Consider the following 26,942-nt stretch of genomic DNA (forward strand, 5'->3'; position numbering starts at 1 on the left):
AATGAAGTTATGCAAGTCCCTCCTCTTGCTGTCCTGAGGTTCAGATGCATGGCCTCTCCATACAGAAGAGGGGACTCCATGAGAAGATGAGCAAAGGAATTGGTAGGATAAAAGAAATGTTTGCTGAGCACCAACTTTTGGTTAAAATTAACAATGAGGTATGCATTTGAAAAACAGGTGACAAGCTTTATCATGTTATCAACTTGTACTGAAATAACAGATCTAAAGGGCCCTTATGTCCTTGAGACTGCAAAACAAAGAATAGAAATTCTTTGGGATACAGCAATCAGTAGCATGGCATTCGCTCTGATGTACTTTGACACAGAAAGTTGAGGAAGCATTCCCATTTCCATGTGGATGGTTCCTACGTTAGCTGCTGTTACTGACTGTACCTGAAGGTTTTCTTTTTCATATTTTATCTTGACTGCTTCTGGACTGCTTCTCTGACTGCTTCTGGACTGACAGAAAAGTTGTATATATAGTACAAGGAGTTTCCATACACTTACTCCTTGGAAGGAAAGTTATGACCAAACTAGACAGTGTATTAAAAAGCAGAGACATTCCTTTGCCAACAAAGGTCCGTCTCATCAAGGCTATGGTTTTTCTAGTAGTCATGTATGGATGTGAGAGTTGGACTATAAAGAAAGCTGAGTGCCAAAGAACTGATGTTTTTGAACTGTGGTCTTGGAGAAGACTCTTGAGTCCCTTGCATTGCAAGGAGATCAAACCAGTCCATCCTAAAGCAGATCAGTCCTGAGTGTTCATTGGAAGACCTGATGTTGAAGCTGAAACTCCAATATTTTGATCACCTGATGCAAAAAGCTGACTCATTGGAAAAGACCCTGATGCTGGGAAAGACTGAAGGTGGGAAGAGAAGGGGACGACAGAAGATGAGATGGTTGGATGGCATCACCTACTTAACGGACATGAATTTGGGTAGACTCCGGGAGTTGGTGATGGACAGGGAGGCCTGGCGTGCTGCAGTCCAAGGGGTCACAAAGAGTCAGACACAACTGAGCGACTGAACTGAACTGATCCCTAACCCAGCCTTCCCCAATGTTAACATCTTATATATAACTACATACAGTACAATCTTCATTAATCAGAAATCAGGAAATTAATATTCTAATACTCAAACTTCTCTAGTTTGTGATAGAGACCATGATAGAGTTCCTTCTATTAATTAATTATTATTTATTAATATTCTAAATTATTCTAAATTAATATTCTAAATATTCTAAATTAATATTATAATACTCAAATTTCAAGGTTCGTGATAGAGACCATGATAGAGTTCCTTCTATTAGGGTGGCATGTACCAGTTTGCTCACTGTAAAGTCACTCTCATTCTTCTTATGATTTATAAATATTTTGGTGGGAGATACTTTTAGATGACGTAAATCCTGCTTGTACTCTTGTTTCTTCTCAAGGTGTCATCCACTGACTTCAGCATCTATCACTTGTGTGTCTAAGAAGCTTTACAATAGTAAAATTCAGTCTCTAGAATGGTGTTTTGGGTTTATGGGGATCAATTGGTGGTCTTGGTTAATTTCCACAAAACCACCATGACCACACACAGACTTGTCAGGGGTCTCATTTCCTGAAAAGAGAGGAAAAGGAACTGCAACATATTATCCGGTGTCCAGACTGTAACACAAGGTCATATACACAGAGGGCCCTCCCTGAGTCTACCTGATGCTATGAATACAAGATACACTGGCTCCCCAACTCAATAAACTTTGTACTTTGCATCAGTACCAAACATTCCAATTGTGAAATAACTGCTGAGCCTAGCCTAATCTATTGCAGTCCTTGCCTTCAAGGATTGCTTCAGTTCAGTCGCTCAGTTGTGTCTGACTCTTTGCGACCCAATGAATCACAGCACGCCAGGCCTCCCTGTCCATCACCAACTCCCGGAGTTCACTCAAACTCACGTCCATCGAGTCGGTGATACCATCCAGCCATCTCATCCTCTGTCATCCCCTTCTCCTCTTGCCCCCAATCCCTCCCAGCATCAGAGTCTTTTCCAATGAGTCAACTCTTCGCATGAGGTGGCCAAAGTACTGGAGTTTCAGCTTTAGCATCAGTCCTTCCAAAGAAATCCCAGGGCTGATCTCCTTCAGAGTGGACTGGTTGGATCTCCTTGCAGTCCAAGGGACTCTCAAGAGTCTTCTCCAACACCACAGTTCAAAAGCATCAATTCTTTGGTGCTCAGCTTTCTTCACAGTCCAACTCTCACATCCATACATGACCACAGGAAAAACCACAGCCTTGACTAGATGGACCTTTGTTGGCAAGGTAATGTCTCTGCTTTTCAATATGCTATCTAGGTTGGTCATAACTTTTCTTCCTTAGACTGGTTATAAACCAGGGCACCACAGAAAGTGTTGGCCAGAAACTGGGACACAGGTGACTGGAACAGTGGTGGGAAAGCACCTGCACCTTTAGGAGGAAGAAGGTTACTCAGAAGCCCAGGAGAGGCAGGAAGCCCACCCATCCTGATGCATGGACAGGAGAAAAGGCAGCTCCATGCAGCAGGGGAGTAGGCTAAACCTCTCCCAACCTGGCACCCACGTGGGCTGGTACTAAGCACTGTGTACACTACCCTCTCGCTCCATACACTCCTCCCTGTTAGGGTCTCACCTACTTTTCCAGTGCCAGCCCTCACTTCCCCGCTAGAAGGTGAAACCAGCTGGGGAAAAAGACACACAGCACTGCAGGGAAGCCTGCCACCTATACCAATCTGCCTTGGCCTTTGTGGCAAAGATCAATGGACCAAGGAAAACCAACAGCAAAAAAGAGAGAAAAAAAAAAAAAGACAAACAGAGAATACAACTCAGAAGATACAGATCATGCAAGGGAAAAAAATTAGAAAAAATTATTTAAATGAATACCAATGGAGAAATGTAGGGTATATAAAATAAGGATAAACTATTAGAACAATAACTACAGGGAAACAAAAATAATGAATTCCTGGCAAATAAAACTACAATTACTAAAATAAAATGAAAGGGCTGGAGAGTAGAACATAGAGAGGTACATATCAATTTCTGAACCAAAAGATAAAATTAATATATAAAATAAAAAGAAATTGAAATTATGAAAGAAAAAAACAGAGGATAAAACAAGATAAATCCATCATCTATCAAAATGGAGTTCCAGGTAGAGGAAATAAAGAAATTGTAAAAGAATTTGTTCAATGGTTTTTAAAAGTAAGGAAAAGGGAATTCCCTGGTGGTCCAGTGCTTAGGATAGGTGGTGCCTTCACTGGTGGGGACTGGGTTCAGTCCCTGGTTGGGTAACTAAGATCCTGCAAGCTTCATGGCACACCCCGCCCCCCCACCCACACACACCAAAAAAAAGATCAGGAAGATAATTAATGTTCTAAAGCTTCTCATTTGTCTTAACCGTACTCAGGGCAAGCTTCAAGTACCATGAAGGCAGGTTTATTTGCTTTTGTTCTCCTCCAAGCTGACACAGGCTAGATGCTTTAAAAATATCATGCAATAAATGAATAAATGTATGAATGTGCAGTTGTTAATTTTTAAAACTACTTAAAAATATTAAGGGCACTGATTAATAGGAAATTGGGTAATAAATCTGTATATAAGAAATACATAGGTACACAAAGTACTACACATAAATAAGCAAAAAATAAAGATCTACTGTATAGCACAGGGAACTATACCCAATATCTTGGGTATAGTTATCTTATCCATCCATATAAATGTATGAATAACTGAATCACTTTGCTGTACACTTGAAACCAACACAACAATGTAAATTAACTATATCTGAATTTAAAAACAAGAATGACAACAAAAAAGAAAAGATAAAGAAGATTACAATCAAATACTGAGATTAGGAGATCGATTACTACCTCCAACTCTGCATTGTTAACTTTCATAGTAATATATCCTTTTGTTTGATTTGTTTATCATCTGTTTCCCTCCACTAGAATGTAAGCTCCATGAAGGTGTTTCATTTTATTTCTCATTCCAAGCATCCTAAACCATGCCGAGTATGATGAAGGCACTCATGCATATGTCGCGGTCCCAGACGTGCAATACTTAATATCTCCCTTTCAGAAATTGCTCACAACAAATTCAGCCACAAGAAATGCAATTAGCTGAGAGTCTCTGGCTGTAGTATCTTCGGATCTTCTGTAGTTTTCCAGCCCAGACATACTCTTCCTGGGCAGCCCCAGGACTGAGTGTGCCTGGAGGGGAACTGACTGCCCACAAGGGACCGCTCTATTGTTCCTTTTTCTTTCATGGCATTGGTTGAGATTTTGTCACATGACACAGTAAGCTGAGGCTCCCCCTGCCCATTTTCATTTCTTCTCCCTTTCATAGTGTCAGACCTGTACTGTGGACTGAAGACCTTCCCTGATAAATCCTGCTTCCTCTTCCCTCTTCTTTCACAGGCATGGCCCCAGGTCCCTAACAAACCACTTGCGTGCCAATACTGTCCAGCATCTGCTTCTCAGACAACTTGATCAATAAGGTATCTGTTACATGATTGAATCATATCAACACAATCATGTAAGATGCAAATTGCTCTGTGATTAGACTGGTGTATTTGGCAAAGACAAGAGGATGAATTTTGAGTAAGGGGGACCAGAGATGAAGAGACTAAGACAATGGCCAAGAATTGCGTCAAAAGGCAACGAGGGCTTGAAGTAACCTTGGGACCAGGACACAGAGAACAGGAAATCAGCAACAATGTGGAGGGAGATGCAAGAGGCCTTCCCAACTGACTGGAGGTTAACATCAATGAAGAGAGGCATCAAAGGGGCTTCAGTGTTTCAAACCCCAGAGACTGATAATACTGGTAGCATTTACAGCATGAGGACAACGATGACGGTAGGCTTGTTCAGGGAGAAAAACGGAGAAGCAGTCAAAATTTGTGTCCCAGGTTTCAAGCTGCCGGCTAGATAACCAACCAAGTGGAAGCAGGTAAGGCTGATAAGGAATGTAGCCAGAACTGAAGAAAAAGCCTGGGAACAGAGGTCTTTTATTTGGATATAAATGTAGACTACTTTTTCTAAAAAGAGTGTTCTGAAGTCATTCATTATAAAGGAAATAGGTAAACTGTGCTAATCAAACAGAAATAGGAAAATAAAAGCCAAGTGGATATGAATATGTTATTAATGAAGGTGGCACAGTTGAGCATCAGATTTTCTTCTGGGAGGTGAAGTAAAACAGAAGATACAGGAAAAAAATAAATAAAATAAAACAAGCAAACAAATAAAACACACCTATCATCAGAAAGGCAGGCATTTAGTAGCTACCAGAAAATAATTCCTGGCATCAAATTCTAAAATAAATTTCTCACGTGGAACTTTCTAAAAGGCCAAAGGATGACAAAAAGGCCAGTATCTCCATCATCAGTTCATTGAAAAGCACACTCTGTCGTTGTATGATTGGATCTTTACAAGATGACCTTGAATAAAGTCAAGTGTCTGAGCAAAGGTGGCCTTTGGACCGTCTAGCTTGATTTTATAAAACTAAACAGAGAGGAGCAGCTGAGAGGCACATGCCCTTTTAATCAGCCTTCACAAGCCTCTGAACTGAGACGGCTCAGGGAATATGAACTCCTGGATGGCTCACAGATCAGAGTTCAATCAGTCACGGGGCTTGGGAGATCATGGCCGAGAAAGCAGAGGATGCTTGTTTTCCAAAGAGCTAACGTGCACACCTTCCTACCTAACGGCCTTCTTGCTACCAAAAGCCCCGAGCAGGTCAAGAAACAGCAGCAAAACACTCCTAGGTGAGCTTCTCAGGAAGTTATTTAGTGCCCCAAATCTCCCTGAAAAGGATTACATAACTAGAGAGCTGCCTTCAAACAAATAAAACACAGTTTATATGCTCTCAATAAAAAATGAAAGACAAGGGCATGAAAACAGTAAGCTATTACACATGAATAAAATCTTTCCCTATTAGTTTTGGCAGAAATACACCGTTAAGTTCAAGAACACAGAGCACAACATGGTTTAGGAGAACAGACTTGCTGACTCTGGAGTTTTATCCCATACTTGAAATACGACTGTTCACAAAAAACTAACCATAGACTAGTTATCCTTTCAGAACTCTGAATTACAAGGCATTCCATGGTACTATACTCAAGCTTAATGTTGCTACAGTTACAGAAGAAATAAAATAAGCACAGAGTTTTACAAATAAGTTGAGCTTTAAGGTGTCCTCTGATGTTCTATATGTACCATACAATAATCCACTGAAACTTACAGTAGGTAATGATACACATGTAAAAATCTGAACTTGCAGAATACTGCCTGATAACAAAACTGGAGAATATATTAGAGTACTAAAGCTGTCACTTCAAGTACAAATGCAGTTCAGAGTATATATTCTAAAGAAATGGTAAAGATGGTTGATTCGAAGAGAGTGAAAGGAAAATAAAACTGGACATTACAGTAGCAACCAAAATCCAACAAGGCCTCAAACTAATAATCCAGGAGCCCAGCATACTATTCAACTTGACTTGTATACGTGTGAGTGTGCGTGTGCAAACACACGTGTGGTGAGGTGGGGTGAGGCGGTGGTGTATAGGAGGAGGAAGGTGAACTGCAGAACAATCAAATCTGGTGGCTTCAAGTTATCAGAAGAGTAAGCAAGTGCAGAGCATTAGTGTTCATCCCTTCCAGGAATGAGAAAATATTCTTAGATGCTCTTTAGACCTGATAATGGCAGCTGCTTCTGGCCACTGGGCAGGAAGGGAAGGCCTGGCCCGATCACAGCATCTTCAGTAACCTGACTTTGAGAGTGACATTCCATCACTATCAACACTTTTGATCAATGGAGCAACAAGGAACACAGTGAAAGCAACCCTTGGCTCCTCTCTTTTCCATTAGTGCGCTGGTCCAGTGGGATTCAGGGAGGATGTGTCTCGGACCCTTGTATACGCAGTGCAGAACGGAAACAGTCCTGTCCTGGAACTTTAATCATGGTGACGAAGTGAAAACTCAACACAAAATACATATGTACTCAAAGGGAGAGGCCCAGATTAATTCTGATGTTAGTGTACTGCCTCATCTGTGCCTCTCTATGAAGGATGTGGTTGCATCACTTGGACTTATCACAATACAACTTTGCCTCGGGGTCCTATGAGCATTATGTGAGGAGCTCTGCATAAAGCACAAAGTAATAACACAATAAATGTTAGCTATGTTATTACTGTCATTTAATCCTCGGCGAGTTAGAACCATCACACGCACTGGCAAAACAGCAAAGAGAAGTGGGGAAGAGGAAGGACCAGAAAGAAGAAATTGATGGTTTGTTACTTACTTCAACAGATGCATACAATGGGAGGATTGCTCTGCTCAGCCAGCAAAGGACTGGGCTCATGAGATGGAGACAAATATGCTCTAAAGTCTAAATTTGCAAAATAATGAAGTTCATAAAAATAATGTAATATTTAAAAAGTGACAGCAGCTTCATCAGAAAAAGACAGTTAAGTTTTACGTATCATGTCAACAATACACACTTCAGTAATGTGGATTTTTCCCCCAGAGATTTAGCCTCAGTGAAATCAGGATTCATTAAACCCAGTATCTGGTGATTACGAGGTTGGACTGACAGGTCAGAAGCGCTACGCCCTGTTGCTGGAAGAGAAATTACACCTGTTGTGGATGTACTCCTTCAACAAGATGACTCTCTTCCAGGTTCTGATTAGGAAAAACGAGTTAGTGTACTAATTTCAGTGAATCAAGCTATGTATTAAAAATCATGACAGAATTATTTGTCTAACTATATTTTACACTGTGATGAAAAGTACAGCTATCACTTATACCAAAATATGACACCAACAAACTTATCTATGCAACAGAAACAGACACACAGACATAGAGAACAGACTTGTACTTGCCCAGGGAAAGGGGGTGGGGAAGGGATGGAGTGAAAGTCTGGGATTAGCAGATGCAAACTATTATATACTGTACGGATAAACAACAGGTTCCTACTGTATAGCACAAGGTAATTCAATATTCTGTGATAAAGCATAATGGAAAAGAGTATGAAAAAAATGCATATGTGTATAAACGATTCACTTTTCTGCACAGCAGAAATTAATACCTTGCAAATCAACTATACTTCAATAAATTAAATTTTAAGAAAGGTACAGATACTACATAAAGTTTATAATACACAGTTATAGTTTAAGGGGGTTAATTTCTGCTTCAAGTTATTCAGATCCACAATCTGTTGTATCTTCTTTGTAACAAATGATCTACCTGATTTGAAAGTTTGTATGGCCCAAGAAAACACAGCAGGTGCTCTCTGACACTGCCTTCCTGTACCAGTTTCATGTATTAACTATTGATCTGCGTTTCCTCTGTAAACCCTGATGATAAATGCCCAAGGGCACTAGGCGGCAATCTCTGGAGCCACACACTCTTTCTGCTCCCACCAGCTGGACTCCATGCTGACTAAGAGTCAAGCTGTGTCTTCCCAAACCAGTTTATGCCAGTGGACTTGTTATTGTAATTACGAGATTTAATTAAATATTATGAAAGTTGATGGAATATAAGTACAAGAGATAAATCTTGTTTCTTATTAAAAACTAAATTGAAGGCTTTGGAAAGACTTCATAAAAGCAAGTCATTAAAAGGAAAGCTATTGGATTAGATGTGGGAAAGACCTATAAAAAAAGGAGAAAAAAATTTTAAATCTAAAATTCTGTAAGATTCAGAGTGTTTTGCTACTGTCTATACTGTTAATACAATGTAGAATTCAAAATAGCAGAATCACTGTCAAAGAAGCACCCTTGGCCTCTCCAAAATTTAGCAAATATATATTTATTATTATTACATAGTTTAGTGAAAATAAGATATTTTGAATATGTATACTTTTGCAAGACTCCCTATCTTAATGATTTTGTCAACTAAACAGTTCCAATTATGTTAGCTAAGAGGGTATGGTCGGTCTATAAATAGAAAAATGGTTTAAATGAGAAATTTCTTTGAATTAGTAGCTCTTAAATTTATGAAGTGTTATGATCTAAACTGGATCACCGTGGAATACAGGTGTTCAAATTTTTGTTCCTTACTTTTGAAAGACAAAGTACTTTGAACAAAATTCTACCAGATTTAAAGATAAAAACATTCTCCTTCCTTTAGTCTAATATAGTAGAGAGCAGAGCAAAACAGTCAAGAACATGACTCTGGTCAGACACCCCAAATGTGAAATCCTGGCTCCAATACTATTAATTTCAATGACAGCTTAACCGCTGAAACCAGCCACACAAACCCCAGTTTTCTCATCTGGAAAATGCCTTCAATAACTATATCTATACCACAGGGGACATGGAGACACTGAAATGAGAAAATAGACATCAAACCACATGGTAAGTTTCTAGTACACAGTAAGTGCTCAAAATGTTCATCATTAATGTGATTATATTACCTAGAGCCAGATATCCTGGAATGTCAAGTCAAGTGGGCCTTAGGAAGATTCACTACGAACAAAGCTAGTGGAGGTGATGGAATTCCAGTGGAGCTATTTCAAATCCTAAAAGATGATGCTGTGAAAGTGCTGCACTCAATATGTCAGCAAATTTGGAAAACTCAGCAGTGGCCACAGGACTGGAAACAGTCAGTTTTCATTCTAATCCCAAAGAAAGGCAATGCCAAAGAATGTTCAAACTACCACACAATTGCACTCATCTCACATGCTAGTAAAGTAATGCTCAAAATTCTCCAAGCCAGGCTTCAGCAATACGTGAACCGTGAACTTCCAGATGTTCAAGCTGGTTTTAGAAAAGGCAGAGGAACCAGAGATGAAATTGCCAACATCCGCTGGATCATCAGAAAAGCAAGAGAGTTCCAGAAAAGCATCTATTTCTGCTTTATTGACTGTGCCAAAGCCTTTGACTGTGTGGATCACAAGAAACTGTGGAAAATTCTTCAGGAGATGGGAATACTAGACCACCTGACCCACCTCTTGAGAAACCTATATGCAGGTGAGGAAGCAACAGTTAGAACTGGACGTGGAACAACAGACTGGTTCCAAATAGGAAAAGGAGTATGTCAAGGCTGTATATTGTCACCCTGCTTATTTAACTTAATGCAAAGTACATCATGAGAAACGCTGGGCTGGAGGAAGCACAAGCTGGAATCAAGATTGCAGGGAGAAGTATCAATAACCTCAGATATGCAGATGACACCACCCTGAGGGTACAAAGTGAAAAAGAACTGAAGAGCCTCTTTGTGAAAGTGAAAGAGGAGAGTGAAAAAGTTGGCTTAAAGCTCAACATTCAGAAAACTAAGATCATGGCATCTGGTCCCACCCCTTCATGGGAAATAGATGGGGAAACAGTGGGAACAGTGTCAGACTTCATTTTTCTTGGCTCCAAAATCACTGCAGATGGTGACTGCAGCCAAGAAATTAAAAGACACATACTCCTTGGAAGGAAAGTTATGACCAACCTAGACAGCATATTAAAAAGCAGAGACATTACTTTGCCAACAAAGGTCTGTCTAGTCAAGACTATGGTTTTTCCAGTAGTCATGTATGGATGTGAGAGCTGGACTATAAAGAAAGCTGAGCGCTGAAGAACTGATGCTTTTGAACTGTGGTGTTGAAGACTCTTGAGAGTCCTTTGGACTGCAAGGAGATCCAACCAGTCCATCCTAAAGCAGATCAGTCCTGGGTGTTCACTGGAAGGACTGATGTTGAAGCTGAAACTCCAATACTTTGGCCACCTGATGCGAAGAGCTGACTCATTTGAAAAAACCCTGATGCTGGGAAAGATTGAGGGCAGGAGCAGAAGGGGACAACAGAAGATGAGATGGTTGGATGGCATCACCGACTCAACGGACATGGGTTTGGTTAGGCTCCAGCAGTTGGTGATGGACAGGGAGGCCTGGCATTCATTGGGTTGCAAAGAGTTGGACACAACTGAGTGACTGAACTGAACTGAACTAGGGAAAAGAGCCAACTACTATGAATACATAAGTAAGATTATAAGTAACATGTTCTCTCCTGTGTTGGAATGTCAGTTCTTTAGGAAGATGGCCTCCTCTACAGACAGTTCACAAACACCTGTGGAAAACTTCTCCAGGCTCAATAAAACAGGGATTTTCAGCAAGGGGCAATTTTCTAGAGGACATTTGGCAATATCCAAATGGAGACCTTTTAGGTCATCACAAGTCAGGGTACCTATCAGCATCTGGGATGTAGGCCAGGGACACTGCTAAACATCTTATATCCCAGAATGTGTAAGACTATAGGATATAACAAACAAAGAATTATCTGGTCCCAAATACCAAGATGGCAAGGTAAAAATACTCTGTAGCCTTAAGGACAGAATAAGAAAGAAGTGATTTCTAAAATCTGAACTCCACAAAGTTTTCTGAGAACATAAAGATGGGTGATCAATGAAGTCAGGATTTTCATTATCATATTAGTTTCAGGACCTTTGCCATAGATGTTTAAGAGACATGGATACCAAGCACTGAGACAAGGCTCCTTTGGTCAATAAACCATTGTGAATACAGCCGATCATACGATAACCTTACAATAAATTTGATTTTAAAGTAAGCAATGTCATACAACTAGAGCACTAGAATGAAGTACTAGAAATCAAACTTCCTTTGGAAGAATAAATCTCAAAAGGACCCAAAACCCCCAAACAGTGGGTGGGAAATTGAAAGATCACTCTAGTAACTTGTATACAGGGGGCCTCTCACTTGGTCTCAACGCAGACATTACTGAGCTAGCTTGTGGACCACAGGTGTACGTTCTTCCTTGGTGAGCATCTTGTCTTCTAGCTCAGGTCCTTGCATGACAAACTCATTCTTCAATTAATAATGCTGCTCAAAAACACTATTAGAAAGCTCCTAAGAGTTCATTTAAACTACCTGTCAGTGAATTCACAGAGTTTTCTTAAAAGCATGAGATAAAACTGTGTATATACAGATCAATCCAACAATATAGATACATGCTGCTGCTGCTGCTGCTAAGTCGCTTCAGTCGTGTCCGACTCTGTGCGACCCCATAGACGGCAGCCCACCAGGCTCCCCTGTCCTTGGGATTCTCCAGGCAAGAACCCTGGAGTGGGTTGCCATTTCCTTCTCCAAGGCATGAAAGTGAAAAGTGAAAGGGAAGTCACTCAGTCGTGTCCGACCCTCAGCGACCCCATGGACTCCAGCCTTCCTGGCTCCTCCATCCATGGGATTTTCCAGGCAAGAGTACTGGAGTGGGGTGCCACTGCCTTCTCCGATACAGACATATATTTTCCCCCAAAGCAGAAAAAGAAGTCATCAACATGTTAATGGTACCTCTCACTCCAGTGCCTTTTATACTCAAATCTAGAAGACCAAGGTTTGATTCCCAACTCTTAGATTTTTGTCAAATAATAAAATTCTCACTAAAATGCCTGTGAAATGAATGGGAATGTATTATAATTGTCATTTAGTAATGAGAACATTGAGGGAGAAAAGAAATGACCCTGTACCAACTGTAAAAGTACTAAACAAATAAAAAAACCAGCATTAAGATTGCTTTTGAAACCCTTTAAAAGCTGTATTTAAAATATTTTTAACTTCATATGACATTTATCCCTAAAGGTGACATAGCAAGTCTTCTACGTAAGCATTACAATTTCATCCACTGAATCAAAGGTTTTTTACTTAAAAAAATTAATATTCTGTATATAAGATATTTAACATATCTAAAAGGAGAAAGTAACTCACAAAATGCAAATGAAAATACACTGCAGCCAACAGCTAACTCTTTCGCCATCAAGATAAGGCGTTCACGCAAAGCTTACATCACACTGCCTTATGAAACCTGACAGACAGTACTCCTTTTCAGAAAGTATGGCAAAAGAAAATTAAAGATCTCTACTCACCCTTCTGATAGAAGAACTTCCTGTAATAGTAAGCGCCAAGATCCACGTGTTCTACGATGTATCTTTTCACCCGATCCAGGTGTAACACCAAGTTTTCCTTGGGCACTTCAAGTACTGCCACGCCTGCATTTGTACAATGGGAGCTGAGTGTAGACTCAAAGGAGGCACTTTCACATCCACTAAAGGAACCAGAATTTGATTTGGACAGGCTGATCTTCCTTTCCCCTTCTCCACCAATCTCATTCCGAAAATAGGGACAGCTCATCACCAGCTCATTGCTTTTATCATCTCCCTGGTCCATGCTGAGGCTTCCCTTGGAATTCAGGTCCTCTGTGCTGCCCATTGGGGAGCTGAAGCTGGCCGAGTGGGACAAAGGCCCAGAGACCAAGGATGCCACCGCAGCTGCCGAAGCCCCTGTGGTGGTGTTTCTCCTCTTAATTACATTGTGCCTGTTCATAATCGCCTCGTTCAAGTCAAATAAGATACTCTGGACATCGTAGTGGGCAAAGCACTTCGGGCATGTCCAGGGCCTGACAGAGTCTTCCGATCGGTTATCTTCAAGATCCGACGACTTCCCAAGTTCCTCACCTTTGGCATTGCGTAATTTACGAAAAATGGACGAGTCTCCGGTTTCCGACTTGGAGCGCCGCTTGAGTGGTTTTTCCCTTTCCTTAAAGAGCCTGAGGTTCTCTCTCTGTGAGATGGGCCCGTCTATAACATCCAAGGAGAAACCAGAACCCTTGCCCCCACCGGCGATGAGAAAGTCACTGAGCTTGGTCGGAGTGGGACCTCGATCAGACTTGTCGTCTTTGTAGCCCTTTAACAAGTCAAAGAAGCTTTCTCCGGACGTTCCCTGCTTATCAATTGAGGATGTGCTACCGTATTCCCTGTGCAGCGACGGCCCCGTCTTGTAGGTGGGCGAGATACATTCATCAAAGCTATCCACGTCAAGCTCACTTATGGTGATGTCGCTGTTGCTGCGCTGCCGTATCCGGCGCAGAGCCTTCCTGGGGGAGCTGGGGTAGGCTTCGGGCATGAGAAATCTGGAGTCCATGTTCTCCGACGGCCGCGTCTTGCTCTTCAGCGTGTTCTGTATGCTTTTTAACATGGCTGAGTCACTGGAATTGAGGCTTACAGAACTTCCCTGACTCACAGGACTGCTTTTGGAGGACATGCTCTCAAGGCAACTTGAGGTTTCTATTTCCTGGCTTGAACGGCTAGATTCTTTTACGTTTTCCTTTCTGGGGGGCCAATCTGCAATTCTTGCCCGAACTCCCATCTTTGGGACTCCGGGGGTTGAAGTTATATGGTGAGAACCTTCGCTTCGGGGGGGCCCTACAGGAGCCATGACAGATGACCCTAAGCTGCCATTCTGGGACCTGAAACGTCGCATGTAGAAGTCGTCTGTGTGGACTTTGGGGGTGCCATCTGCGCCCACAATGGATGCCCTTTCAGTGGCAACCGGCCTCTCTGTCTGTGACCGTTTCAGGCTGGTCATGATGCAAAAGCAGTTTGACTTAAATCCCCACAGAAAGGACCATCATACCTAAGTTTTAAATGTGCACTTCCCTTTTGGAGAATGGCTTCCAGAAAATACAGCAGTTGCACGAGATCTTAATCTTTTTCATTTAAAAGGTTAAAATAACTCCTTATTTTCAAATCTCTGAAAATCCAGAGCTTTAGAGCATTATAATCCACAAGAGTTCCTTTGCTTTACTTTGATGAGATGGCTTTCTTTCAGAAAGAACTGAATGGAACTTGTATCACTGGGACTCTGTGACTGCCATAATCCCATGCTTTCTCTAAAAGAGAGAAGGACACTTTGGATTAGCATTTAATAAATACATCTAAAAATAAATATGCAATTGCCAAAACCAGACACATCCAAATAAAAGATTCACTAACTGGATTGTGGCTCACAGTTTACAACCCATATTTTTAGTAAAGCAGATTTGAAAGCATTTAATAATATCCATCATTTAAATTACATATATTTTAAAAGACTATGAATACTTCAGCTTAATTGAACTGTTTCATATCATTAGAAGGCGGTGAGGGATCTTGTTCCAGGACATTAGCCCAAGTACAGACCACAAACAGACTCCAGTGACCTCTAACAATGCAGACTATCATGAACCGCTGTGCTGACCAGAAGTTCAAGGCATAACCGACAGAGTTCGATAATTAGAGCAACATACAGCTTTTTAACAAGACTAAAAATTGAAAAATTATGTTACTGAATATGTCGCAACACTTACTTTTTAACCTCTTCTGTATTTCAAAATTCAAACTTAGTTTTGTTTCTTTACAAAGGCTTACCAGAGTTGGCAAGAGCAAATACAACAGAGAGAAAATAAACACGGTTTTCCCCAAGCAATTCTACCCATTAGCATGCTTCTGTCATGCCCTCTAGTTTATTACTTACCCCAAAGAGCAGAATTTCAGAAAGCATCCAGCATTTTCCACCACCTCTTCCCGAGCTCTCTTTCCTTCTATCTACCCTTAAAGCTACAAACGTTTCACTAATTAGCAAAATGCCTGCATTTCCTTACGCGTTGCAACCCACCCCATCCTCCAGTGCTAATTTATGAAGACAGCAGAAACCAAAAGCTGCTGTGAGCAGACCTTTCCATATCCCCCAGTCGACGACAGAGAACTGCTAACATCCTTCCAGGTGACGGGCAAAGAAAACCAACTTCCTCAGGAGCACGTCAATCAGGAGGCAAGAGGCACAAATTCTGAGCACAAAATCCTGCATGGTTGCGTACATCCTGAAAATAAAGGCAGAGGACCCTTTTCCAAGGCTCCACAAATGACACAAGAGGTGGCCTTTAAATTCCTGCCAAATGCATGTTTGCAAAGATGCTGCTGATCCAGCACTGCGCTGCCGGGGCCGCATTGTCTACAAATCACGGCTGACACCCAGGCCGACCCGGGCTCGCTGCGCTCCGCTCCCCAGCAACAAGCACTTACTTCCACGATAATTAAGCATCTCGCTAGTCGGCTTCCTGCCTCCCAGGCAGCCGCTTTAATTTCTCCTGCGCTATGCAGCATCATTTTAGAAGACTCGCTGCTATTTAAAGGCTGGAACATTTAGGGGTGTTTCAAAAATGCACACCGCCTGCAGAACACAGGGCCAAAGAAGCTCCAGCTGGGCTCGCACGGGCTGCTTAGACCAGCCCCACACAAAAACGCCAATTGTTTTCCCTCTGGCTCCTCTTCACCATCTTTTGTGAAAGGGATAATGGTTTCGCACCGCTACCCAATGAAACCTGACTTTGGACCTCTCTAGATACTTCTACCATCAGATTGCTATAATTTGACTGTATATCTGGGAACTGTCCAGGCTCCTCTTGAACTATAAACCTTCAAGTGGAATAATGTGCTAACTGTTGCGTCTGAAAGAGACCATGTGGCCACAGCCAAGGTTCAAGAAGTGCTCCTTATAAAATGGAAGGAAACTGGGCAACTAAACCAAAATGCAAAGTAAACACTAGCCCATTTCAAAGAAAGAAAAAAAAAAGTCTTTTGACAACCCCAAACCACAATTTATGAGCTATTTTGTAACTAGGGAAAAAAGAAGCTGTTTATTTCAATGAAACAGCTTTCAAAGAAAGAATACACTGACATACAAAATAATTCTCAATAGATTCTTATGAAAATCAGATGTGTTCAACGTCTCTCACAAACTCACAGAAATCCAAATAAATCACCTATTGTTCCCAGAACTGACATTCTCTAAAAGGCCAGTGCACCAATCCCCCAGAGTAAAGACTCATTCGGGCCACATTTCATTTCCCTTAGAATAGAGTTGACTGCAGGACTCTTTTTTTAGTATCTGTGAAGTTATAGGTCAGCACTAAAATACAGTAAGTAACACTGACTTGGAAATGCCTGTCCTTGGTGGTCACTACTACAGGACTCCCATTCAGAAGCATCGCATATGCTGCCTGGGTCTTTTTAACAGGTTTTAAAAAATCTTACACAAGTGGGCTTCCCTGGTGGCTCTGTGGTAAAGAATCCACCTGCCAATGCAGGAGACACAGGTTCGATCCCAGGTCTGAGACGATCCTACATGCCGTGGAACAACTAATCCTGTGTGCCACGATGAATGAGCCAGCGATCCAGAGCCTGGGAGCCGCGAATACTGAGCCCATGTGCTACAACTACTGAAGCCCATGTGCTTTAAAGCCTAGGCCCCACAGCAGGAGAAGCCAACGCAACGAGAAGCCCACACACCGAAACTAGAGCGTGGCCCCCACTCGCCACAACCAGAGAAAAGTCCTCACATCAGCGAAGACTCAGCACAACCAAAAACAAATAAAATTATTTTAAAAGTCTTACAGAGATATATTTCTTTGTATTAAAAAAAAATGCCAAGACTCCTGCTACATCTTGATTATGATAACTCAGTGTTATCTTTTAATTTCAAAATATACATGGGCACATAGGGGAGAGAGTGCCCACGCTCTTTAACGACCTGAAAAATCTGAGGAGGTTCAAGATGGGACAACTAAGGTAAATAACAGATTTTGTTTTCTTGTCATGGAGACTTCTTTCCTTTTCTCTTTTCCTCTCTTTCCCATCCTTATTTATAGCAACAAAGCCCTTCAGGTACAATAGGAACCTTAGACACAGACCAGCACCTACAGAATATATACACTTTGTGTTTATTCAAGTACTAATTGAAAATAATGATGCCATCCATGTGTAATATGACACCACATCAATAATATCTGAAACCTATTCCTTTGGGTTAATGGAAATAGCAAACATATGCTAACAATGATTAGCAATTCTCTTAGTTATCAGCAAACCTGCCTAAACATCACTAAATATGGTAAAACAAAAAAAAAACAAAAAAACAATAGAATTAAGTAGAAGACATTAGTGACATGCTAATTTATAGTATGTCACCTCTATCTGTTCAAAGAGTAAACTATTTAAGAAATATCCTTGTTATGTGTTTAATTTTACAGCTCTAGGTAGTATTTGAGTCCATGGTGGATCCATTTAGCTAGAATATCAATCCCATTGTTTAGTTCTGTGAGCTCCTGGAAACTCTATCAGCTAAGGAGAAGACGCCATCTACTAACTGAAACTCTTTCCATCATTCAAGGTCTATCACCACGTAACGTGCCACTGTTTTCTGATAAGACCATTCTTCCAAAGGAAGTGCCTCCTGCTCTCCGGTAAATCACCCCCGGTCTTTCTGAATTAACTTCTGAGCATGGACCACACACTTGGCACTAGAGATATTTGGGGAAACAGCCCCTCCCCCCAAGGGCGGCTACAGGTGTAAAATCAGTCTCTGTCATCCTGGCTCACTTAGACATTTATATTCTTGACCTCTCTCTCCCTCCTGAAATTGTGTCTTCTCTAGGCCTTCATGATGAACACATTCTTCTTAATTTCCCGTGCCTCTTTCTTTTGGCTCCCTCCTCAGGATCACTGGTGGCTCCATTTAAAAGCAAGTGATTCCAGGGTGGTACCCTTGGCTTACTTCTCTTACTAGTCTTCAGAGTTTTTGAAGGTGCTGTAAAGGGTGTTACTATTAGGATGCATTTGAGCACCCAGTGCATTAGGATGAGATCGCAGGCCTGGGGGCACTGGAGTAAAACTATTACTCTGGAAACCAGGGTGTTGACTTGGCTGGATCAGTTGCCTGTGCAACTGAACGAAGCAGAATTAGGAAACTGCTTGGGAGAGATAGCTGCACGGTAGCCAGTACTGTCTGGAGATGTCATAGATACCCACAGCTTCAAATATATTATCTCTATGCATATATTATCTCTATGCAGTTACCTCCAAATCTCTTCTCATGACCCTTTCCCTTAAATTACAGATAAAATATATGCAAGTGCTCATGTGATATCTTCCTTATTTATCCATTTTCAACATGAATTATTAAGCAGAAAAATAAAATTTTTCCAAGAAATAAATGAGTGATAAGGAAGTGAGAACAATAAATAATTGAAGGAACCAAAGGAAAAGAACAACATGGGAAACTTTCTTTGTGCCAAGGGCATAAAAATAGTTTAAAGGTTACACAAGAAGATGTGGGAAGGGAAGAAAACAAAAAACTAACAACAGCTTACAGTTCCTGCCCTGAAATAACCTACAGCACGACATGGTGCACTCACTAAAAAGACGCAGTGTGCATGCTTAGTTGCGTCCAACTCTTTGGGACCCTACAGACTGGGGCCTGACAAGCTTCCCTGTCCATGGGATTTTCCAGGCAAGAATACTGGAGTGGGTTGTCATTTCTCCTCCAGGGGATCTTCCTGACCCAGGGATGGAACCTGCATCTCTTGCATTGGCAGGCAGATTTTTTTTTTACCACTGAGCGACCTGGAAAGCCCATGAAAAGATGTAGCATTCTTCATCAATTACCTCCGTATTTCAAAATTGGATGTTGGTAGGTCCCTTAATCGGCACAGCCTCAGATACAGGGCCAACTCTCAATGATTCCAGGCAATAGAAGAAATTTTGATGATGAATAACTATACAAATACCCTGAGATTACACAGATAAACAATGTGAATATTTATAAAGTGTCAATGTAAACAGTTTATTAAGCTATATACACAGACTTAAAATATCCATAAATATTCTTTAGAATATAACAGGAAACTTAATTTTAAAACAGAAATATTACATCACAGTGTTTGGACATTAGATTAGCTATGATAACCAAATAAAGCCAATGATTTCCTTTACCTCCCTTCTTGGCTTTCCTGAATTACAGTCACATTACATAAAAGTAACATCTCTGATAAAAGGGACGTCTCACTCTTTCAAATCAGCCTTTACACACGTACAAACATCCCCATGCAACGTCCTGGATAATTCAAGCTTTATGAATCAGCATTTAACTTTTTAGATCGGAATTTCCCCCTTCTTTCATTTCCGTTCTATCTCAACAAAAATCAGGAAGGATTGGGAAGAGATGAGTTGATAAGTCTAGTTCCTGCTCTCCAAATGTTCACTATCTAAAAAAGACAACACTGATGGAGACAAAGTAGACTCAAATAATCTGCCCTCAAATTACCAAAGTGAATAAAGAAGTTATAGACACAAAACATACATAAACTGATGAATTTACATTTGAGTTCAGAGATAAGAAAACAAGTTAAAATGTGCTTGTTTTGACAGAGTAAGGAGCAAAAGAAAGAATAACATTTGCCTCCCAACTACACTCCAAACAAAAAGTGTGACGAAGAAGGTTACATTTCAAAGCTCTAGTAAGGCTTGAACGTGCTTTGTGCAGCTGCAGGTGAAGGAAACAACATGAAAATTCGGCAGCAAGCCTGGTGGCAGAAGAGGGTGGTAAAATACAAAGGATTTGAAAACAAATTTTTTTTAATAAAATTTAAAAGGTTTGGAGCCAGACACATGGTAAGAATTACTGATGGGTAAGAAAATGATTCAACAGCTGGCAAAATAAAGGAGAACAGAAATAAATGTGAACATTTATCTTATATTTGAATATGAGAAAACTCAGGCAATAAGCAATTAATATAATGCCAAGAGGAGGAGCTATCAGGAGGAGCTTAAAGTAAAGAGGTAAACGGTAAAACGTAGTAAATAGAAAGGTAACCATGAACCAGAATGATTAGATGAAAAATAGCATTTGAGGTACAGCAAATGAATACTTGAGGGCGGGAGGAGAAGGGGACGACAGAGGATGAGATGGTTGGATGGCATCACTAACTCAATGGACTTGAGTTTGGGTAAACTCCGGGAGTCAGTGATGGACAGGGAGGCCTGGCGTGCTGCGGTTTATGGGGTCGCAAAGAGTCAGACACGACTGAGAGACTGAACTGAAATGAATACTTTCAAGGAAAAGAAATCAGAGTTCATCAGGGGCATGCAGATTCTGTGGCTGGCACCCAGGGTATTAAGAGAGCTGACTAGATCCATGAAGGAGGTGAGTGTTTTTAAAAAAGTAATTTGTCCATTAATATTCATTTAAAATCCATTAGAAAGTTACTCATCAATCCTGCAAACTGTGATCTAGTACTGATCATCTAATTACCAAATAGGGTCTGGGGAAGGGGGATATGAGAAATGGACACGGCGCAGAAAGACAACCAGTAAATGTCTACTATGCGGGAAGAAAGGCTTGTCAACTTTCCCTAAACTGTGTTTCAAATCCTTCAAGTTATTAATTCATAAGAAAGGGTTCCATAATTAAGGAAGGGACACACTACCACCTGCGTTAGGATTTGATAATACATGTTAGTATATGAAGGCTCCGTGAAATATACAGATTTAAAAAAAACCAACACAACTATTAAACTAAGATATTTCTTAACTGATTTGGCCATGGACTTATTTTTTTAAGAATATTTTTATATTGTGCATTCTATTGAATGTAACTGAGGACAAACAGGCCCGGTTTCAGAAGAACTCAGGATACAAACAAAATGGTTTATACGCTATAAATTTAGTTATTTTTTTAGTTGTATAGGTATATAAACAAGCCAAAGGAAATTCACCAAGGGAGTTATAATACTTGTCTGTAGACAGATTATAAATAATTCCTTTTTTAAGTATTTAACTATATTATTTATTTTCTAAAATGAGCATGCATAACTTTTATAACAAGAAGAAGTTTAGGAGAAAAAAAGCAACTCATTCTGTTACTAAAAACAATAAACTATCTGAGAATGTTGTATGATGGACACACACTTGAATACTAATTATTAAATACAGCACCATGTAAAACCTCAAACCATTCAAATCACCAAACGAGTCAAAATGCAACAGATGTCAAGTCCTTCCAATAAGATGATCTTGTGCTAAATCCTCTGATTAAAACGGAATCAAAGGAGGGCTACATAAAATAGAAAGTACTGAAGATGATAAGATTAAGCAGTATTTACAGGATTTGAATAATTATTCCATACAGATGATTAATACAGATTCTTGCATTCCTCATTTTTGTGTGTATTTAACGTTGCTTTCTTTATATTTAGTATTGACACAAAAGCCCCCTCCTACCTAAGAGCGTGCATTTCACCCTTTCACAAGGTTGCAGTGACCTGGGTAATCAGGGGAGGCTGCCTAAACAGCACAGACTGAGTCGTCATCACTCCTTGCCCTTCCCTGGAATACATCTACTTTCCCACGTACACATGAGTGAAGCGAAAGTTGCTCAGTCGTGTCTGATTCTTTGCAACCCCATGGACTATACAGCCCATGGAATTGTCCAGGCCAGAATACCGGAGTGGGTAGCCTTTCCCTACTCCATGCTTCTCAGCTTTTGACCTTACAGCCCTCCTCCTGCAGACATTCGGGCCAAACTGGAAGAAGGTCACAGTTCGGGCTGCAGACCAACACTCTGGAGAGTATTATCATATTATCCTGAGGTATCGATGGCTCGTGGAAACTGTATATTTAACCCGGAAAGGAAGAATCTAGTAGTATTGACTTTCTCTGAAGGCAGGAGGGAAAGAGACGGTCTAAACTGCATTAAGTCAGGTTTAAACTAGATAAGCTCTGAAAATTGCCTCTGATCCACATATGACGAACTGCAGCTGAGAATCTGCATCAGTAAGGACAGCTTTTCAGGCAGCCCACATGGGCTACGGGAGCACCAGCTATTGGTGTTCTACATAAGGCAGTCACTATCAAAAGAGAAAGCAAACAGGGAACATTTCCACCCTCAAATCCCTATAATCTAACTGGAAGAGGACTAGAGGGTTCAGTAAGACAGAACGTCACAACTGGCTTTGTCAAAGACATCAAGGTTTTCTCATTTGAGAAAGAGAAAGCAAAGAGGGAACATTTCCTCAAATCCCTATAATCTAACTGGAAGAGGACTAGAGGGTTCAGTAAGACAGAATGTCACAACTGGCTTTGTCAAAGACATCAAGGTTTTCTCACTTGAGTATTTAAAATCCAAAAAGAATTTAAGAAAGTGCACTTGAGACACAGAAAAAGCAGAGAAAGTCACATCAGTAAGAGCAATGGGTGTGTGTGTGTGTGCTCAGTCGTGTCCGACTCTTTGTGACCCGTGGACCGTAGCCCTGCAGTCTCCTCTGTCCATGGAATTTTCCAAGCAAGCATACTGGAATGGATTGCCATTTCCTACTCCAGGGGAATCCTCCCAACACAGGGATCGAACCCACGTCTCTTACGTCTCCTGCACTGGCAGGCAGATTCTTTACCACTGAGAACAATGGGTAAACAGAAAGTTCCTTTTAAGCACAACTCTAATACCCTAATCACTGTTAATCACAGTAACCATGTTTCACTTAGCAGATTTTAAAATACCACACCCAAGGACAGAGAGCTTAAAAGGAAAAAATTAAAACACAAAATCACTCCACCTTGCCTTAATGTTTCCTTAAATACAGCTGCTGGTGAGTTATTCGTCTGCTTCACTCTACACTTACTTCTAAGGATAAACTCTCTCCCCACGGTGCTCAGAGAGCACGGGACTCTGCCATCCTGTCCACTCCGTGACCCGTGAGCATCCCCTGAGTCCTCATAAGCCCCCCGGGACGTGAACATCTCCCTTTCAGCGAGGGAAAGTGCACTGACATAAAAGCGTGGAGGGCTCTCTAATAAATACTGAGCTGGCAGTTAGAGGAATTACAGCAGAAAAACTGCTTTGAACACACATTAAAAAAGAAAAAAAGCCTCCATTTATAGCCTGAGTATTACTTCTGAAGCCCAATCCAGACACGAATCTCAACACCCAGTGGGGAAAACCTGCTGCAGTGGTCAGGTCGCTTGCCTTCTGCGCACCTTCAGAGGTCCTTCAACTGCAGCCCCGTTGCCGTCTGAAGTGGGCCCGGAGCTCAGAATTAGGCGGCATCCACTCCTGGTGTCCTTCTAAGAGCAGGAACGGGTCTGCCCTCCACAAAGCAGCACCTTTTTATAAAGCTCCACAATGGCTGAAGCTGAATCGAGGGTGTCCCTCTTGACCTTACATTCAGCATCTAGAATTGTGAGTTATGAGGATGAATAGCTTGTCTGATCCTTTCATTTTCCACCCAAGGCGTCTCAGGGCCAGAAACTGTTAAGTCCACCGTGTGAAACAGGCAGAGCCCACATGTGGAGTCAGGTCTCCTCGTGCCCTGACTCCTGCCCTGGTTGCTATACTGGGCTGTCCTTCCAGAACTTGCTTTTGCAATAATCTCCTGCCACCAGCTGTAACTACAGTCTGAGCATCCATCTGAACCAGCTACTGTGCACTAACTACCTGGCTTACTCCCCACATCCCTCTGCAGGCAGGTGTCATCCACCACCATCCAGGGCTGTTCAGACGAGACTGGGTCACTGCTGGGTCTGACCCCTAAGCCCTGCTCCTGCCACCAAAGCATCCACCCTCCTTATTAAAATGCCTCTCCTGCTGTTAATATTACTTTCTGCAATTAACTCTACACATGGTTGGGCTTTTTCTCAAGTGGATATTAGGTTCTGGAGGACAGAGAGCCATCCAATCCTTATCTCCAAAGCACCTAAGCTCAGTATCCTTGAAATGGAATTTTCTGCAACAAAAGCCACATGCTCCCAGCTAAGATGAACTAGAAATTAGTTGGTACATTAACAGAATTTATATTGTAATCTAAAACGTAATTATGGTTATCTCATAAATACTGTGTTGAGGAAGACAAAAAAAAAAACCACCTCCCACCACTGAAATTTAATAAAGATTTCAGCTTCATCATTCTCTCTTAAGATTAACCTTCAAACAGTAGTGAATGAAAAATAACAGCGGTTTGACCTTCCTCCTTTCAATCCACTCCTCATCAAAGTGCATGAAAAATGACCATAAAAATGAGCAAATCTCTTAAAAGAAGTGGATCAGTTAGAATGAGATAAGGCACAATCACATGAAATACTGATGTACAATCAAATTTGCTATTAATAATCATAGCAAGTAAATTAATCCACAGGAAAGCAGAAGGACGGTGGTTAACAGAGCAGACATGGGAAAGACAACAGATGCTATGCTATGCTAAGTCACTTCAGTCGTGTCCAACTCTGTGCGACCCCATAGACGGCAGCCCGCCAGGCTCCCCCGTCCCTGGGATTCTCCAGGCAAGAACACTGGAGTGGGTTGCCATTTCCTTCTCCAATGCATGAAAGTGAAAAGTGAAAGTGAAGTCACTCAGTCGTGTCCAACCCTCATCGACCCCCATGGACTGAAGCCCTCCAGGCTCCTCCATCCATGGGATTTTCCAGGCAAGAGTACTGGAGTGGGGTGCCATTGCCTTCTCTGAAGACAACAGAAACCAGAGATTAAAGTCTGTCGTCAAAGTAATGATGGTCAAACCAATTTTTCTGTTTTACCCTCAATTCTTCTCCCATACAGAAGTCTCCTTTTTGCTGCCCCCTCTTTTCAAAGTTGTTTTTAAATAAATGAATATGCTTATTGTTTAAAAAAAAAATTAATGGTGCTGAAAAAGTGAAAAATATGTCTTCCTTCAAGTCATCCCAATCCCAACCCCAAAGGCAGCCACTCCTAAAAGTTAATGAATTCTTCCAGACTCCGTGGGGGGCTGGGTGCACACACATATAAGACAAGCATTGAAAAGAAGAGGGGGAGAAGGGAAGTAGCCCAGGGAACAGCTCACAACCGAGGAGACTTACTCCAGTACTTGTTCAATACGACAGAGCGAGAAAACAAGAGCCAAAGAATCTACTTACGTTCAAGAGAGGCAGAGGACCTCCCTTGCCAATCTGACATAAAGTACTGGATGAATCCCTTCACAGCTGACACATTTTCAATCTTTTATGTTCTTATCCTGGTTCTGAAAATAGGAGCCCTATACAAATGTTTCTGGCAACTAGTCAACAAAAATTAAGGCAAGAGCGAATGAAATAACTTTAATTCAATGCACACCACAATCCTCCAAGTTTCATTTTAACTATGTAGATTTTTGTTACTTATTATGTAAAAATTTTAGTAATGTTTTAGTAATTATATACATACACAAATCTACACACACTTTATATATAAAACATTCAAATAAAATTTTTACTTCTGCCTCCAAACTTAAAAACCCCTGATTTCTAAATGAGAGTTTACTCACAAACCTATTAACATTATCACTTAAATGTTCATTGACAAACTAGGAAAAAAAAAAAAAAAAAGCTCAGTAAAATGCAAACTGACCAAATGTTCAACGATAAAGCCTTGTGGCAGAAGTCTTTTTTTGTTTCTTGGCCACCCTTTTTCATTTTTGTGGCAAAGTGAAATATAATCCCCTAGCTTGACACGATAAATTGAATCTGAAAATGCAGTCCTGGATGTCTGCGTTATCACACTTTAAAATGTGATCACTTTGCCTATGCAGGACTGTTTCTAAAGTGCACGCAGGCAAGCCCAACGCGCTCTCTTGCTCAAAACCTCACAATAACTCCCCTCTGCTCTCAAGGCAAAAGGAAACATTTCCAAATGCATGTTGGAACTTCCTGGTTAACGGTACAGCCTCTCTGCACTCTGTGAACCTGCAGCTCCGGTAAAAGGGTAAGAGAACCAGTTGCAAGTATTTGAACACACCTTGAATGCCTTCAGGAGAAACCAAGTGGCAACTTCTGCTGAAACACAACTGGACACAATTCTTTTTCTTTCTTTTCTTGGGCTTAACCGTCCTCTGTGTCCTGTTTAACTCTTTCTCCTCCATCAAGGTTGCATTTGGGTATCATCACTTCCAGGAAGTTGTCCACACTCTGCCCCATCCCCTGACAGGATACCCACCCCCCTCCTTTTTTTTTATAGTATCCCTTGAGAGGACTGCAGGTAATTTATGGATGATTAAAAATCAAGAGAGGGATCCTCTACTTTAATGAAATCATGATTTCACTCTGCATTCACCTTTCTAATACCAGCTCTGTTAGCAATAATAATAAAAAAATCGAAGGACTGTCAGTTTGAAGTTTTTTGACAAAACAACTGATTTTTAAGGATTTTTTGGACAAAACTATCATAAAAGCAGACTTAAAAGAAAGAATATGTTGGAATAAAACAAAAAAATCTCTTAACAGAGCACACTTACATGAAAAGAGCCTAACTAGTGTTATAATACTCATGGGTTATAATAAGCAACAAA

The 26,942-nt window shown here is 41.0% G+C and overlaps 1 protein-coding gene across 7 annotated transcripts in view; it reads right to left on the reverse strand.

The window, feature by feature from the left end:
* SIPA1L1 (signal induced proliferation associated 1 like 1) overlaps positions 1 to 26,942 on the reverse strand; it is a 190,357-nt gene that overhangs the window by 125,629 nt on the left and 37,786 nt on the right. For 4 of the 7 annotated variants that reach the window (XM_086319963.1, XM_086319962.1, XM_086319961.1 and 1 more), the window contains exons 1-2: positions 15,296 to 17,205; positions 12,871 to 14,672 (exon numbers count right to left, since the gene is read on the reverse strand). Coding sequence is in view for 5 of the 7 variants with exons in the window: in XM_086319962.1 (XP_086176088.1) it covers positions 12,871 to 14,368 (1,498 nt within the window). In the remaining 2 variants the exon portion in view is untranslated. Of the gene's footprint in view, positions 1 to 12,870; positions 14,673 to 15,295; positions 17,206 to 26,942 lie in introns of those variants that run through there. The other 3 variants (XM_086319964.1, XM_086319960.1, XM_086319958.1) reach the window with 2 other exon arrangements.

The sequence above is a fragment of the Bos grunniens genome, chromosome 10 (genome assembly GCF_055505025.1).
Source record: "Bos grunniens cultivar Pamir isolate PY7600 chromosome 10, Bosgru_T2T1.0, whole genome shotgun sequence".
Lineage (NCBI taxonomy): Eukaryota > Metazoa > Chordata > Mammalia > Artiodactyla > Bovidae > Bos > Bos grunniens.